This window comes from Cynocephalus volans, chromosome 1, assembly GCF_027409185.1.
Source record: "Cynocephalus volans isolate mCynVol1 chromosome 1, mCynVol1.pri, whole genome shotgun sequence".
Taxonomy (NCBI): domain Eukaryota; kingdom Metazoa; phylum Chordata; class Mammalia; order Dermoptera; family Cynocephalidae; genus Cynocephalus; species Cynocephalus volans.
This window is the reverse complement of record NC_084460.1, coordinates 113,414,233-113,429,773: the sequence shown is the minus strand read 5'-3', so window position 1 is coordinate 113,429,773 and position 15,541 is coordinate 113,414,233. Positions and strand designations below refer to the sequence as shown.

The 15,541-nt window shown below is 38.3% G+C and overlaps 1 protein-coding gene across 1 annotated transcript; it reads left to right on the top strand.

Annotated features, from left to right (window-relative positions):
• Positions 1–592: 592 nt before the first annotated feature.
• On the top strand, positions 593–14,580 carry CLDN1 (claudin 1). The gene is made up of 4 exons (XM_063098041.1): positions 593–1,026; positions 9,722–9,886; positions 12,300–12,384; positions 14,067–14,580. Exons 1-4 carry the CDS (start codon positions 804–806, stop codon positions 14,227–14,229), a joined length of 636 nt encoding a protein of 211 aa, XP_062954111.1. The 5' UTR covers positions 593–803; the 3' UTR covers positions 14,230–14,580.
• Positions 14,581–15,541: the final 961 nt, after the last annotated feature.

Below are 15,541 nucleotides of genomic sequence, written 5' to 3'. Positions count from 1 at the left end.
ATTTTATGAAAACCGTATTTCCTCTCTGGGTCTCAGTTTCCTAATCTACGAAGAGCAGAGATCTCTGAGAGCCTTGCAGAGACGCCTGACAGAAAGACCCTGAAGAGAAGAAAGGGACAGAGGGAGGGGAGAAGGGGGAGGAAGCTGAACCAAGGAGAGAGAAGTGTACGAGGGAGGGGAGGAGGAGCGAGGTGAACAGAAAAGGCTTTTTAATAAATAAAACGAGCTCTCCAGGGCTCCAGTTTTCACCTTTATGGATTTAAAACACTAGAGTGTTTACACATACATAGTAATTTTTGAATAACTGTGAAATGAATCAATGAAAAGCCTGCGAAGCCTGACAAGAGCGAGGAGGGAAATGGGAGGGAGAGAGCACGGACATACTCCTCGGTGTCCCCACATCGCGGGCGGGGACATCCCCCCCGGGGCGCCGCGGTGGCCTGCGCGGACTCGCGCGCTCCCTGTCGCCCTCCCCGTGAGCCGCCCTGAAACCGCCAGGGGGCGCTGCGTGGCCGCCGGGGCTGGGGCCCGGGGCGGAGCTGCTTTAAATTGCGGCGCCGGGCGGGTCGTGTCTCAGTCCTTCAGCCGGGGAGCAGCGGCAGCGTCAAGCGTTCCACTCCAGCGCCGACCCGGACTCGGACCCGGACCCACAGCCTCTCCAGCGGCGACGCGGCCAGCAGGGCTCCCCGCAAGAACTTCCCGGGCGTGGTCCCGCCGCCTTCAGGAGCCCCAGGGGCGCACCTGCAACCTCTCCGCCGTCTGCACCTGCCGCCTCTCAACCAGCGCGGGAGCCCGAGCGAGCCATGGCCAACGCAGGGCTGCAGTTGCTGGGCTTCATCCTGGCCTTCCTAGGCTGGATCGGTTCCATCGTGAGCACTGCCATGCCCCAATGGAAGATTTACTCCTACGCCGGCGACAATATCGTGACTGCACAGGCCATCTACGAGGGGCTGTGGATGTCGTGCGTGTCGCAGAGCACCGGGCAGATCCAGTGCAAAGTCTTCGACTCCTTGCTGAATCTGAGCAGTGAGTGCATCCCAGAACCCACAGCCACTGCCCAGTGGCCCCAGTCCCCCATGGGCTCCGTGGTGGAATGGAGCTCTCGGCTCCTTCTGTCGTGCGACTGCATGGTTACCAGTCTGAAGTTGATCAAATCTTCTGATCATGTGCTCTGTCCTGAGGAAGTGGGGGAATCCAGGAATGGGAAAAGGGAGGCCCAGGCTTAAGCTCTAGTTTCGCCTCTAACTCTCTGGGTGACACTTTCCTCCCCTTCTAGGTGTGGTTCCATTTTAAATTCCGATGAAGGTGGGTGGAGATTGAGAGACTGAAGGCCAAACTTGAACTTGAGCTCTTAAGCCTCTCTGTACATTTTAAGATTCTATGTAAATTGAGTATTGGTAGGGTTTGGACAAGAAAATGGGATGTCTTGAAAAGTTTGGAGCCTGGTAGCTTCTCAAGTGTGCAAGATTAAGATAATTCCAGAGTATTAGATAAGGAAGTTTTGTTGTTGCGTTTTTCTTTTTAAATTTTTACTATGACTTTTCCTAGTAAAAGTCACATTCCTACATGATATGTTCCATCTCAGTGTCTTCTACTCAGGTTTGAGGTTGAATCCTTTGATTCTTTTGATTTTCAAGATCCAGTAAGTGAAGGGAGGTCCCTTCCAAGACTCCTTGAAGAAGCCTCTTGAGATTCCTCCAAAGCTTTAGCTTTCAAGCCTGGGGTCTTCAGAAGAGGCAAATTATATAGTGTTATTTTGGAAAGAGAACATTGGTGGCAGGTGGAAAAAGGATGACAAGAAAGAAAGGTTCTAAATAACCTCCCTAACAGAATAGGAAGGGAAGAGTGAAGGCGCTGGAGGAAAACGCAGCCAGACCGACACAGCCGGGAAGCTGGGGGCTGAGAGAGAGAGTGAGAATCGGGGGACTTCTCCAAGTCTCTGTCCTCCGGGAAGGAATTTCTGTGTGATGGATGTTTGCTTCTCACTTGTCAAGTTGAAAAGGATTATGTAGACAGAGATATTTCTAAGGGTGGTAAGGAGAAGGATAGGATGGCTTCCCCCCTTTTTTAAAATAAAAAGTTTTGAGTGCCTTGTCAAGAAGTCATTAAATTCCCTCACACTTTGGTAATAATGATTCATGGCTGGAGTTTCTTCCTTGAGAAATCCCATTAGTGGCCAGGTACTGTGTGTCTTCTAGCCCTTTAAACAACTTGAAGAAAAGCTTCCTTAGTCTTTGCCTAGATAAACAAGACTACCCACCAGCTGCCCTGTGTGCCGAGATGGTCACTGTCCACACGGCTCCAGTTTACTGCACTTGCTCTGTCCACCTCCGAGTGAGCAATGACTTTTAATAGTGCATGTCAAAAGCCATAGGGTTTAGAGTTATTAAACCTGGTCCGAATCTGTTTAACTCTTTGAACACCTGTGGGATTTGGTTAGTCAATGTGCTTGGTGGTTTTGAGTGTTGTCATTTCAACTTTTCAAGGTTATCATATTAGGATTCCTATATACCAAAACTAATCTGTAAGTTCAGTGATTATGTGTTGTTTGTTTCCGTCCTGAGTTATATTTATGTTTTCAAAGTGAACAATTGGGAAATAATCATTGACTATTCCTATGGTAAGATAAATATGTTTAAGAACACTGTGTCAGGCATTTTAGGCACTATGTTGAGGAATTGGCAGATGAGGAATTGGCAGATGGAGAGGGTTCTAAGGGCAGTTCCGGGGAGGCCTCTTGTCAATGTTATTCCTTTGATCAAAATAGTTCATTTTCACATTTTCAACATCTTTAAGTAGGTTTACTTTTAACTTTCTTAAATGGCCAAATGTAATCAGATTGATCCGTGTTGTAAACACTCAAACAGATCATTCTTACATGTGGTAATATGTTAAAATGTTTTATTTTCATTTATTCCTAATATAGTTATTAAAGTTTTTTAAATTGTGGTAGAACCAATTAATAACTCTGCCCGCCCCCCAACCCCAGACACACACACATACTGTCACACACATTTTGGAGATTTCTTTCCAAACTTCAAATCAGATTCCTCTTTTTGTTTTGGTTAAGGCCATAGTTTATCCAAGGTAGGGCTGAGACCTTTCTCTCAAAACCAATTCCCAGAAGAGGGACCCAGAAGAGGGACCCTTGACTCACAAGCAGTCTCTCCCAACCTGCCAGTGACTCACAGGATGTCCTTGAATGGAGCCCAAGAAACCTGTCTCCATTTCTCTACTTGAGCAGTGGTGCTTAGTAGAGATCTGGGGTGGTGATTCATTACCTGGTTTTGGTATAGTTCTGTGACATCTAGAGATGAGAAGGATTATCTGTCTGTACATAAGTAGTGTTTCTCATAAGAGGTTATCTTTCATAAAGTGCTTTAAGGTTTTGAAAAGCTTGGCTGCAGGTTTTCTGAAATTGTACCTTGCTCTCTTTGCTAGAGAGCCCACTTGGCATCTTGGAGTCCAGATGCAGGGAGTTATCAAGGTTTTGCATTCGACATATTAAAATCCCATGTTCTCCTGCATTAACTAATGTCAGCTGTAAAAAGCACCATGACCTTTACAAAGTATCTAAAGGGATACATGTGCTTACACTGTATACAGTATACACTGTATACAATATAAGAAGTGGGATACACCAGGGCTTCTTTTACATAGTTCTTGTCAAGCGCTTTATAAAAATGTAGCTGAGAAACTCACTGGAGAAACAAATATTACACTGTGCATTGTGGTTTTATAATGGCTGAGACAATTTCCATTCTATCCAAGGTATGTGATGTTTATAGACATTTGATGATTCTTGCAGGTGAAAGCTGGCATATATAAAAGAAAGTGCCAGAATGGCAAAAGTCACAGTTGCAGCAGATTTTTCTTGATTAACGTATACATCTTGCCTTGTTTTGATCAATTCTTGAACTTTCAGAAAGCTAGTACCTATTTTATATGCTTAGCTAATTGCTTCTTCTTGTTTGACTTTAATAGCTAGAGCTATCCAAAGTTTGGGCTGCCCCGGGAGGCTGCACAGTGGGAGGGGTGCAAGCAGAGAATAAGTAAGCATTTTGTAGGAATGTTATAGGGAAGATCCAAGCACCAGACAAATGGGAGGTTAGGCTAGACTCTCTCTCCAAGTCTCATCTAACCCTGAGATTCTGTAATTTGTTTATAAGCTCCTCTAGCCTGTTTAACCTGCTCTGCATGAATCCACATGTGCGTAGGTGTGCTTAATGAGTATTGGTTGTCGGAAGGTTTCCCAGCACTCTCACCATGATGTCAGGCTCAATCAGAGAGAAAAAAAATCACTGACTTGAATAGTCTTTGAAGCATAGACAGAGAGGGGGGCACCCATGTATTTTTCTCCAGACTGCTTTATGCCTGCTAAGCCAAGGGCAGTCAAAGGGCCACTGATGTTCAGACCCATTTCAAGAATTAGTTCTGACTTTTGGAATGATGGAAGTTGAAACAAAAATCCAGGCTTGAGATCAGAAATTCCCAACTCTTACCCTGGCTTTGCACGAGGTAGCCATGTGTGTAATGGTGAGCCACTTGATTTCTCTGGGCTCAAGTAGTTTTCTCACAGATGAAACAGGGCAGAGTGGGAGGAATGGGGAGATGAACGCATAATCCATTCATCCATTCAACAAACATGAGCCAGGCCCTGTACTTGCTTCTAGGGACGCACGTAAGATGATTTCTAAGATTCCCTCCAATGCCAACTTTCATTATTACTAACTTCAGTCACTGAAGCTGAAAAAGGCAAGGGGCATGGCTTAGGTTTCCTTGATTGGAGTGTTGAGTAAGTGTCATGGAGGTAATACAGAAGCACAAACTTAATCAGGAGGCAGTTTCTCTAAGAAACAAACAAAAAGAAAGGTAGCAAAACTTCTCAGGACATTCTGAAAAGTGGTAAGTCCTGCCTCTTCCCAGACCACTTCAATTACTGACTGTGCTTATGTTCTGAGGTCACATCCAGTGGCCACCAGCTAATGCAGCAATAAAATGGAAATGCTAACAATGAGGACTCTTGAGAGACTTTGAACTCCAGTAAAAGTGAAAGATTTAAGAAGTGAAAAAGCCATGGGAGTATAGTTCTGTGACAGTTGGTGATGAGCTCTTTTAATTACAGGAGAGAAGAGAGCAGTTTCGTTCTAGTCACCCAATGATTAGTTCATTCATTCACCTAATATTTATTAAGCAACTGCTTATTCAAAGAGGGAATATGTGAAGGTGGGTATAGAATTGAGATCTACTTTGGTTATGATATATAATACATAAGGTGATAATTTGGTAATATGGCTAGTAAATAGCATAAATAAATATCAGATATTTATGGGAGATTCTGATGCTTGTGTAGCAAGACTTTAAGGCTTTAGAAAAAAAAAAATTCACACTTCTGTCTGTGCTTGTCTTTCTACGCTTATGTTGATTTGACCTAACTGTAGTACATCAGTAACTTCTGAATAATTTCTTGTCTTAGAAGTAGAGATCTTTGTAAGTATTTTTTTTTTTTTTATGTATAATTATACTTTCAGGTTGAAAGTGGTGAGAACTCCTTAGGGGGTCTTTAATCTCAAGATTATCGGTTTAGCTAAATATAATTAAAAGACTGCCTTCTTCGTTTACTGCTGAATAATGATGAGAAACAATAGTGCAACTTTTTGAATGTTTGCTAACCAGATTCTCCACAGACAACTTTAGTCAGCGATCATAATATTGTAGAGGCATCTGCAAATTTAAGAGGCCGGGAAAGGAATACATTTACTCCTAGATTTGATCCCGTCAGGCCAGCTCGTAGTTAATACTACAAGGCTATATACTATGTCTCTCTGGTCCACAATTTTATTTTATAGCTTTCAAACATCACTTTCAACTTCTCTGCCCTGCTGCATGTCATTGGGAGCACATTAGATGCATAATTTTGAAAATAGATCAAATTAAGCAAAAAAGTACAATTTTTTCCTCTCTGCATGAGTTTCTGATTTTTAATGACCTAAATCAAGCCTGGCTTTATGAAGCAAGATTTTAACATTCCCAGGCTCTCTAAAGAGGTGTTTCTCAGTATTATTTCAAAGATTAAGCTAAACACAAGAGTAAGTGTTTTTACATATCTTGTTAAAATGAGTTTTAAAAGATAAAGATGTGTTCTAATTTAAATTAGTTGAACATAGATTGAATAATCCGTGGTGACTTGCCAGGTACTGTGCTTAGTGTTTTGGATGGAAAGATGAATAAATATCTGGCTCTAGTCATCCAGGAGCTCACAATTATATATTTTAGATCTCTAACTTAAAAGGCTTCTATAAGACCCTAATTTGAAAGGATTCATCTAGTTCCAACTTAAAACCGTGCAATTTAGATTTGATCTGCACATAAAACCCTCATGACTTGTAACACAATAGTTGCTTACTTTGACTTGTAATTACAAGTCATCATTATATATGCCTGACTTATGAATTTTCATGCTGTTATGATTCTCAGCCTTTTTTGTTATGTGCATGTGTCTATTATTTCTACATTTCCCCACATATCACTAGAGTTAAAAATTTATCCAAATGTCTCCAGTGAAGCAAGGTGAGATTTTGTGTTTGATGCCAACCTAATATTGCAAAATACAAAGAAATTTTGTGAGTCAATAGATGGCAGGATGTAAACAAAAAATACTGCTTTGCAAAACAACATTCTTACACTACTACATTACCACATTTTAAAATGAAATATGATCCCCTTGCTCTCTGAGGTTTATGTTATTCCTAAGGATTTTTTTCTATTTTCTTCATTATTTTTTATGCATTATACAAATAATACATTATTCCAAAAAAAAAAAAAAAGAAATATTGTAGAGTTACTAGCAAACATAGAATATTTGTCCCCTATCTCTTAGAAACTTTGTAAAAGAAGAGATAAATTAGTTGTGACATAATCAAATGTGGTTATGTGGTTTTCTTGGAGAACTTAAAGGGGAAAAAACTTAGAGATTAAAAATGTGAATATTAGATCATTCCAGGTTGATGCATATAGAGCCCTGGAGTAGTTTACACATGTGTGCTCCTTGCCTGGGAGACCAGTGGTTTTATCTAAGCCTGACTCATGTGAGTGATGCCCAGTAGACTCCTCATGAAGAATACCCTGTGATTCAAGTGCTCAGACCTGCTGGACTAGTGGCCAGCTGTTTTTGCTTGAAGAACAGATCAGTATGATTATTATATAAGCTGGATCCAGTTTGGGGACCTACAACTCAAACACAGTGGAAAACTTGGACAGAGATCAGATAAAGCATGAAAAGTGAATAATAAAGGGTTGGAAGAATATTTATGAGAACATAAAGTGGAGGTGGTTGTGAGATGTAAGAGGCTATGTATATTTGAAGGGCTGTCATAGGAAGAAAGTTTAATTTTGTAATCTATGTGCTGAGAGTAAAAATCATGTCACTTCTTCCTTAAGACCCTCCAGTCAGTTCTGATTACACTTAGAATAAACTCCAAACCCTTTACCCTAGCTTGCAAAGCTCTGCATGATGTATTTGCCTTCTGCTCACCTTACTAAACCTCCCTTTACTTTCCACATCCTACCTCCTACAGTAGGGTGACTAGCTCTCCCAGTTTTCCCAGGATTGAGGGACTTCTCAGGATGCAGGACTTTTAGGTTTAAAACCAGGACAGTCTCAAGCAAACTGAGATGTGTGGTCACCCTGCCATCCGGGCACATGATTATATTTGTTACTTTCACTATCTCCTCTTTCAGCATTTCTTTTTTTTTTTTTTTTTGGTCTTTTTCATGACTGGCACTCAGCCAGTGAGTGCACCAGCCATTCCTATATAGGATCCGAACCCGCGGAGGGAGCGTCGCTGTGCTCCCAGCGCCGCACTCTCCCGAGTGCGCCACGGGCTCGGCCCTCTGTCAGCATTTCTATGCCTGAAATGTTTTCCTTCTGAGTAGAATCTTAGGACCAAATCTGAAATCTGTGTTATGTGTAAGAGTTTAGTTATTTTATTTTATTTTCCTTCTAAGTAATGACTGTCTTTGCAAAAACTGCTGGTAAATTAGAAGGAAGGACACACCTTGAACATGGAGTTCTTGGTACATTCCTAGTCATACCACAGTATGGTTTGTGATTCCAAGGAAAAAGTTTTATTTTAATCTTGTAAGCAGCTTCAGTTCCTGGTAAACCTGTGGTCTATGAAACATGTGCTACCAACCTGGAATCTCGAAATTAGTGTGTAGGTGGGTGTGCATATGTGCCCACACATGCTTATGAGGAGTGGATATATAAGGGGAGATGGGGAGTCTCTCTGTTTTGTTTTTTAATGAAATCAAGTAAGAAGGTATCTTGACTTCCAAAATAATTCTAAAATAATGTAAAAAAATACCTTTGATACTTCTTGGAAAGAAATTAGTATGATTTTATCATAGATTGTCTGATAATGTCAAGGATAAAAAAAAATCAGTAAATTAAAATTCAATGATATTTTAGAATTTTTTAGTTTTCATTATGATTGGTTAACCTAAGTTCACAACCCTGAAGATACCAAGACTGAGCCTAGGTCTAAATTGGATATTGAGATATAAAACCTTTTTATCATCTCAGCCACTTTTGAAGACTATCAAGGAAGGACTCAATTGTTCCAACTCCCTGGATAGAGTTATTATCATTCACATTTTACATAATGAAAACATTGACCCAAAGAATACTAAGTAGATTACTCAAGATGATATAGTTTGTTACAATGTAAATTATACTTATATATTCAAAAATATTTGTCATATATTAACACTGTCAATGAGATAGTGATCTTTACTCTACTGAAGGAGGCAGTAAGTCTAGAATTGAAACAAAATCTTCTAACCAGTGTAGTTTCAGCTAATATTTTTTTGGTCTGTACCTTTATGCCACAATGATGGTGTAAAGCTTTTATTATTTAAGAAATATACTAGCATAATCTCTCACACCTGGCTCTATTTGATCATTACTTAGTACACTAAAGACAATAACAGGAAATTAGAAAATTAATAGAATCCTGAGAAAACTACATTGAAATGTTATATCTATTTTACAGTATAGCAGTGTAAATAGTTATAAAAACAGGTAATGTCTCTGAATATGAATCTACTACTGCGTTCTAAAGGAACATCTCAAAATGTTTTTGCTTTAAGAAGTGGTTTTCATATCCTTTCTCTCCCCATCCCACCACTGGGATACAAATGTTGCTTATCCAGCCATGATCATCTATGAAAAATTCATTTTTTTTTATATTCCAGATTCACCCAGTTTTGAAGCTTGATGATTGGGGTATAAAGCAGGTGACCAATACCAAAAATATATTGTAAACCGTTTTAGTTACAAAAGTTAACATCAAAGATATTACCTATGATTGCTATTTTAGAATTAAAATACTCCATTAATTAGCATTAAATATGTATCAGTTCAGCTAAGCCTATCCAACTAGACCGTTAATTATTTTTCCACTTGATTTTGAATTTAATGTTGAAAACATAAAATGTTAGAGCTGGAGGGCCTCGAATTCATTATCCAGCCCAGGCATTTGTTTTTCTGGAGAAGGTACTGTGTTGGTTACCAGCAGAAACCTCACTAGAAGTGGGGTCTCCTGACTCCTAGTTCACTTTTCTGTCTTCCATAAAACATTGAAATATACTTGGTTTTCTCCCACTCTTCCTTTGTTGATCTAGGCATAATTTTTACATGTTCTAAAATGTTTTCTGCCAGGTACTTTGCAAGCAACCCGCGCCTTGATGGTCATTGGTATCCTGCTGGGACTGATAGCAATCTTTGTGGCCACCATTGGCATGAAGTGTATGAAGTGCATGGAAGATGATGAGGTGCAGAAGATGCGGATGGCTGTCACTGGGGGTGTGATATTTCTTATTGCAGGTAAGAGAGGCCCTGCTCCCCTTTCACCTTACTACCCTGTGTCCCTCATATGATTTGAGGTCTAGTTTTCAGTTTCCTTAGATTATATTGCATTCGTGCAAATATGGGCCTTAAGTCAGGTTGACTTTCATGCTCTCACAAAGGAACCAAATGAAAATTTGAGACCTATGCTCACAGTGAGGTGGTTTCAGGTGCCAAATGGTTTGTTAGAACCAATCTCTGCAGGTGAAGAGAGATTTTGGCTACCTAGCAAACACTGAGGAACAATTTAATGTAATTCAGGAAATGTCTGTGGTGTCTCCAAAGATACTATGTGAAAAAGATGGGGAGAGTGAGAGAAAACAGAAAGAATATGTAAATCGTACAGGTACAGGAGGGGTGAATGGGGTTGGAATTATTGGAGAAAAATGAGGACAACATTCCACATAGGAAAATCTAATTCCAGAATAAACAGGATATACCCGTAGATCAATGTACACAAAAGCCAAACAGAGTGGAGGTGAAACATTGTAATGGTAGAAACTTAGGTCAAATGAGTTAGGAAAGAAAACAGTGTAGAAACGCCTTGAAAAATCCTTGATAAAATAATGAGATTATATTTTTCATGGAAAATAAATATGCATTTGTTACTTTATTTAAGTGTTGATTGATAAATTATGAGTCTTTGGAGAAAATGAGAGCCAGAGGACATGGACCATACTATTTCGAAGCTTTATAATAAGGCTTATTTTAGCTATGATATACCATAAATATATAATGTATCTATAGTTATAAATGTAGATACATTATATTTCTATACATATTATGTATATACTTTATATCTATATGAGAGTTCTTCAAAAAGTTCATGGAAAATAGAATTAAAAGACAATCAAACTTTCTGAAGTACCCTCATATATACTATATGCTACCTGTAAATCTATCTATATGTCTATCTGTATATGCTATCTAGATATATACTACATATACTATCTATATATATCTATATACTATTAACTATATATAATATCTATATATAACTACATATACACTACATGTAGTATATATAGTGGCCTATTGTTATATATACATATACTACATTCTATCTATTGTATAGTAGTTTATTGTTTTTGAAAATAGTACCATTGATATAAACTTACTGCTAGGAAAAACTAGAATTAAACTTCCTTTTCTTTTCTTTTGACAGAAGACTTGTAGGAGCATAACATGTGGGTTTAACATGTGGATTTAAATGATAATGGAGAGAGAGTGTCTGTGGCTTTGCTAAAGTTGTGGTTAGTTAAAATGGCCAGTTGTTTGGTTTATCGAGACACAAATTGGCTCTTGTTTGAAAAGGCATGGGTGGTGTTTTATTCCCAACAATTTAATCTTACATCAAAGGCTGTGAATAAACTTATCACAAAGCACTCCTCTTTTGCTTGCCTCCTTGTAACTCCCATAAGTGACTGCATCACTCCCACTTCAGTTTCAGGGCTTTCCTTGGGAGAGAGGGTCACATGTTCAAGAGCATTGACGTGGTCTATTTGAGCAGCCAAAAGCAATAGTGTTTTCTGTCAAGTATTAGAGGCAAATAGATGGGACCACTTTTTTGGAGGGGAAGGGAGTAGCATAGGAATATTTAATCTGTTTATATTGATGTATTCTTAAAATTACTATAAAAAGAAATTATTTAGTTTGATTGGATAAGGAAAATTGAGATATTTTATACTTATATAAAAATGAGGTATTTTATGTTTTTTATAAATGATGGATTTTGACTAAGTGGTTTCTCTGGTATTACTGAATATAAAATGCTATGGAAAATTGAGATAGTGTCACATAAACTGATCTGATGTAGCACCCTCAGCAATGTCAGGTATTGCCTTGGCTAGTAGGGCAACAGAAATTTGGGTGTTCTCATCCATTCTAAGACAGGTATTGTTCTCCCTGATATCTATCTGCTTGTTTTCCTGTTGATCCTGCAGAAATGTAGATTTTGAGTTTGGGCAAGAAGAACATGGAAAGGCATTCATCTTTCCTTTTGCAAGCAGCTCTATGCTAATAAGGACAATGGTTTTATCAAAAGTAGTTTAGTACACTAATGTATAAAAGCATCTTTGAAGGAGATCTTGAACATGAACCTGCTTAATTGTTTCCAAAAAAGCATTATTTGTGCCAGTGACCTTGAAATATAGTGAATAAGATGTCATGAAGAGCATAAATTTTGCCTAACTCCAACCTGATATTTTTGTGTCTTGACAGAATACTTGAAACAAATCATATCTGAACTTCTAATCTCCCTAATACTAAAATAAAAATGTCAACATTACTGATGAGATTTAACTCTTGTAAAATACATTTAGGTTTAATGGGCTGTATATTTGTACTCAGTGTTCCATACTGATTAATGGACTTTTGTTTTGAATTTCTGTAGGTCTGGCTATTTTAGTTGCCACAGCATGGTATGGCAATAGAATCGTTCAAGAATTCTATGACCCCATGACCCCAGTCAATGCCAGGTAATGCTATTCACACATAAAATAGTTTGTTCTATGAGAAAATACTCTTTTTATGTGCTGTTAAGTCCTGCTTGTACTGTAGTTTCCTAGATTTGCTTTTAAGAATTTTATGGAATTTTACGTCAAACTTGCAAACAATTTAAATGACCTGTGACTCATGTTAAAATGAGTTTCATAATTGTTCTAACAGCCTGTTAGAAAATGACAAAATGCACTTCAAAGTAGGAAAGGTTCAACCTCTATACTTTACAACTGTATGCTGGACCTTTCCCCAAGTATTAATAAAGATGTCAATATATTTGAAATTTTGAAATTTTCTTCTTGAAGTGTATTCTGATGTTTATTTGAAATTACACAGTTTATTATTTATTAAAAAAAATATATAGCCCTATTGCAGGAGTTAACTTTACTCCCAACGGTTCATTTATACATGTAAAGCTATGCTGAGCTTTTTAGTACATTGAGATACCACTTTGAAATTTTATGTTCCGTCACAGCTATAAAATTGACTTTACAAAGGTCATCTTTCTTAATGTTGCAAGTTGTGTAAGTTGAAGAGCCAACTCTTGGTTCTCACTTAACAACACTCTTTGATCAGGAACAAGGCTCTTCGTCTCACTGTCTCCACATCTTTAAAGCCTAATAACTATATTCAGAGTCAGGATATTAAGATGTAATTATTTTCTAAGAGCTAGGATGAATGGATGAAAAATCTCAGTGTTTGGATAGATAAGGTGCACTGCTTTTTGTATCACCCACATGCAGAAGAGCACATACTGCAATGATTATCTTGGAGCTTATCCCATAAGATTTATGATGTAGGGACAGAAACTGCTGGAGGTCAATAGGCTAAAATTTTACCAGGGTGATAATAGCAGTAATGCACATGAAGCATTTTATAAATTGCTAGGCACTATGCATTTGTTATCTACATTATCATACATGATCCTGAAAGCAGTCGGGTGAGGCAGGTGGGACTATCCTGCTTTAAGAAAAGAAGAAACTGAGGTTGAGAGGTGAAGTTACTACCCCAGAATTGCAGCAGTTGACAGTTTGCATCATGATTCAAACCCAGGCCTTGCAAATTCTAGATCCAGCCCTTCTCTACCCTGTTGTCCATAGTCAGTCACAGCTATCTCATCCCAAGAGTGTTGGCTTAATATGTCCACCTGGGTCAGCTTAATCCAAAATGGTTCGTGGCTTGCTCCAAAGTCTTTTCTACAAAACCATAAAATTTGAATGTCAGTTTATATAGTTGCCTAGGATAAACTATTCAAAACCCTGATAATCTCAATCGCACCCTAGCAGTTTCTTTGTAGAATATGATTGCTACTTGTAATGGCATAACTTGTTAAACTTTAGCCTAGGAGCCATGATCCAAACATCACTTCTAAAATATGTAAGCATGCTATACAAGTCTTCTATACATGGAAAAGTCTTTGGAAATATTTGTGTAATTAACCTGGTATCTCAGTCATATTGCCTGATCTACTATGGCAACTTGTCAACAATAGCAATGTAAACATTTATGAACCTTAAAGTACTTTCCCAAGGGCTCGTGGCAGGTTATTTTTAATGAAAAAAAAATAGAATGAGCACGATCTTGATTTTCTTCTTTCATTACATTTGAAAATTTGTCATTGATTTATTGATTCACAGATAGCATTATCTCTTCTTTCTAGGTATGAGTTTGGTCAGGCTCTCTTCACTGGCTGGGCTGCTGCTTCTCTGTGCCTTCTGGGAGGTGGCCTACTTTGCTGTTCCTGTCCCCGAAAAACAACCTCTTACCCAACACCACGGCCCTATCCAAAACCTACACCTTCCAGTGGGAAAGACTACGTGTGATACAGAGGCAGATGGAGAGGATCCTGCTGGAACAAACAGAAAAAGGACATTGAAATACTATCATTGACAATAGGACTTTAGACTTTCAACTATTATAATCTGAACTATGGCATTACCAAAAAAAAAAAAAAAGAAAAGAAACAAACCAAGAAACCCATATTTTTTTAAATACCTATTGCTAGAAATGGCTTAGTTGTATTTTATCTCTTTTCCTCAATACAAGAGGGAAGCCCTTCCATTTGTATTACTGCTTCCCACTGAGTAATCACACTCAAAGGGTGGGGGTACTCCTTAAGTATATATAGATATGTATATATTCATGTTTTTCTATTAAAAACGTAGACAGTAAAATACTCATATTTTCATTATGTTGGCAAGTGCACTTAAAATATCTCTAAAATAGAAAAATATTAAATCCATTTGTATATTTTTCTTCTTTATATATATATACATATAAATAGGTCAAATACCATTTACCTTCCTTCATCAGCTTTAAATGTCTTTGCCATAAGACCTAACCTACTTTTATCAAATCTGTATTCTTCCAGTTCTTCACGTGAGCCTCTTCATATACTTATTTTATTTTTTAAGCATAATCTTATAGTACCTGCTTCTTCGTTAGGTCCTTATTTGTTTTTTATTAGGTTGGTCTCTAAGTCCTGAATATAACACATTTCATCGTCTACATTTGAATTCCTAAAGCCAATAAGAATCTTTGCACATCAGAGTTTTGGGAGCAGATTTTTGCATGGCCAAAATGATATACTCCTGTTGATCTTCCCACACAGTCCCTGTACTCTGACCTATAGCACTCTTGTTTGCTTTGAAAATATTTGTCCCTTTGAGTAGCTGCGTGCTGCTCACCCAGGTGTTGTAACACACTTTTATAGATTGAATTTTTTAAGCAACTCATTCACAGCTGTATTTCTCCTCAAACTACCTTTTTCTTTCTCCCTCTTCAACTATCTGTTTTCCCATATGTGATTATCATACAGTTTACCTCTTCCCAAAGAGGTGTGGTCTGTTTGCCTGAACAAAGTGCTACACTTTCTGGAATAATAATCTGGTGACAAACATTCTCTCTGTAGTTGTAAGCAAGTCACTTAATCTTTCTACCTCTTTTCCCATCTGTGAAATTGAGATAATGATACTTAACCAGTTGGTAGAGGTAGTGTGAGTATTAATTAGTGGATATCATTCTCATTCTTTGAACATGAAATATGCCTAAGTAGTATTTTTATTTGCTGAATGGGCTGTTTAGAAGTCACTGAACAAAACCTACACACACAACTTCACATCTGCCAGTATCTTC

Coding starts and splice junctions, on each gene's coding strand:
- CLDN1 (XM_063098041.1), top strand. CDS start 804: ATGGCCAACGCAGGGCTGCAGTTGCTGGGCTTCATCCTGGCCTTCCTA. Junction 9,887..12,299: donor TGTGATATTTCTTATTGCAG/GTAAGAGAGGCC, acceptor GAATTTCTGTAG/GTCTGGCTATTTTAGTTGCC. Junction 12,385..14,066: donor ATGACCCCAGTCAATGCCAG/GTAATGCTATTC, acceptor TCTTCTTTCTAG/GTATGAGTTTGGTCAGGCTC.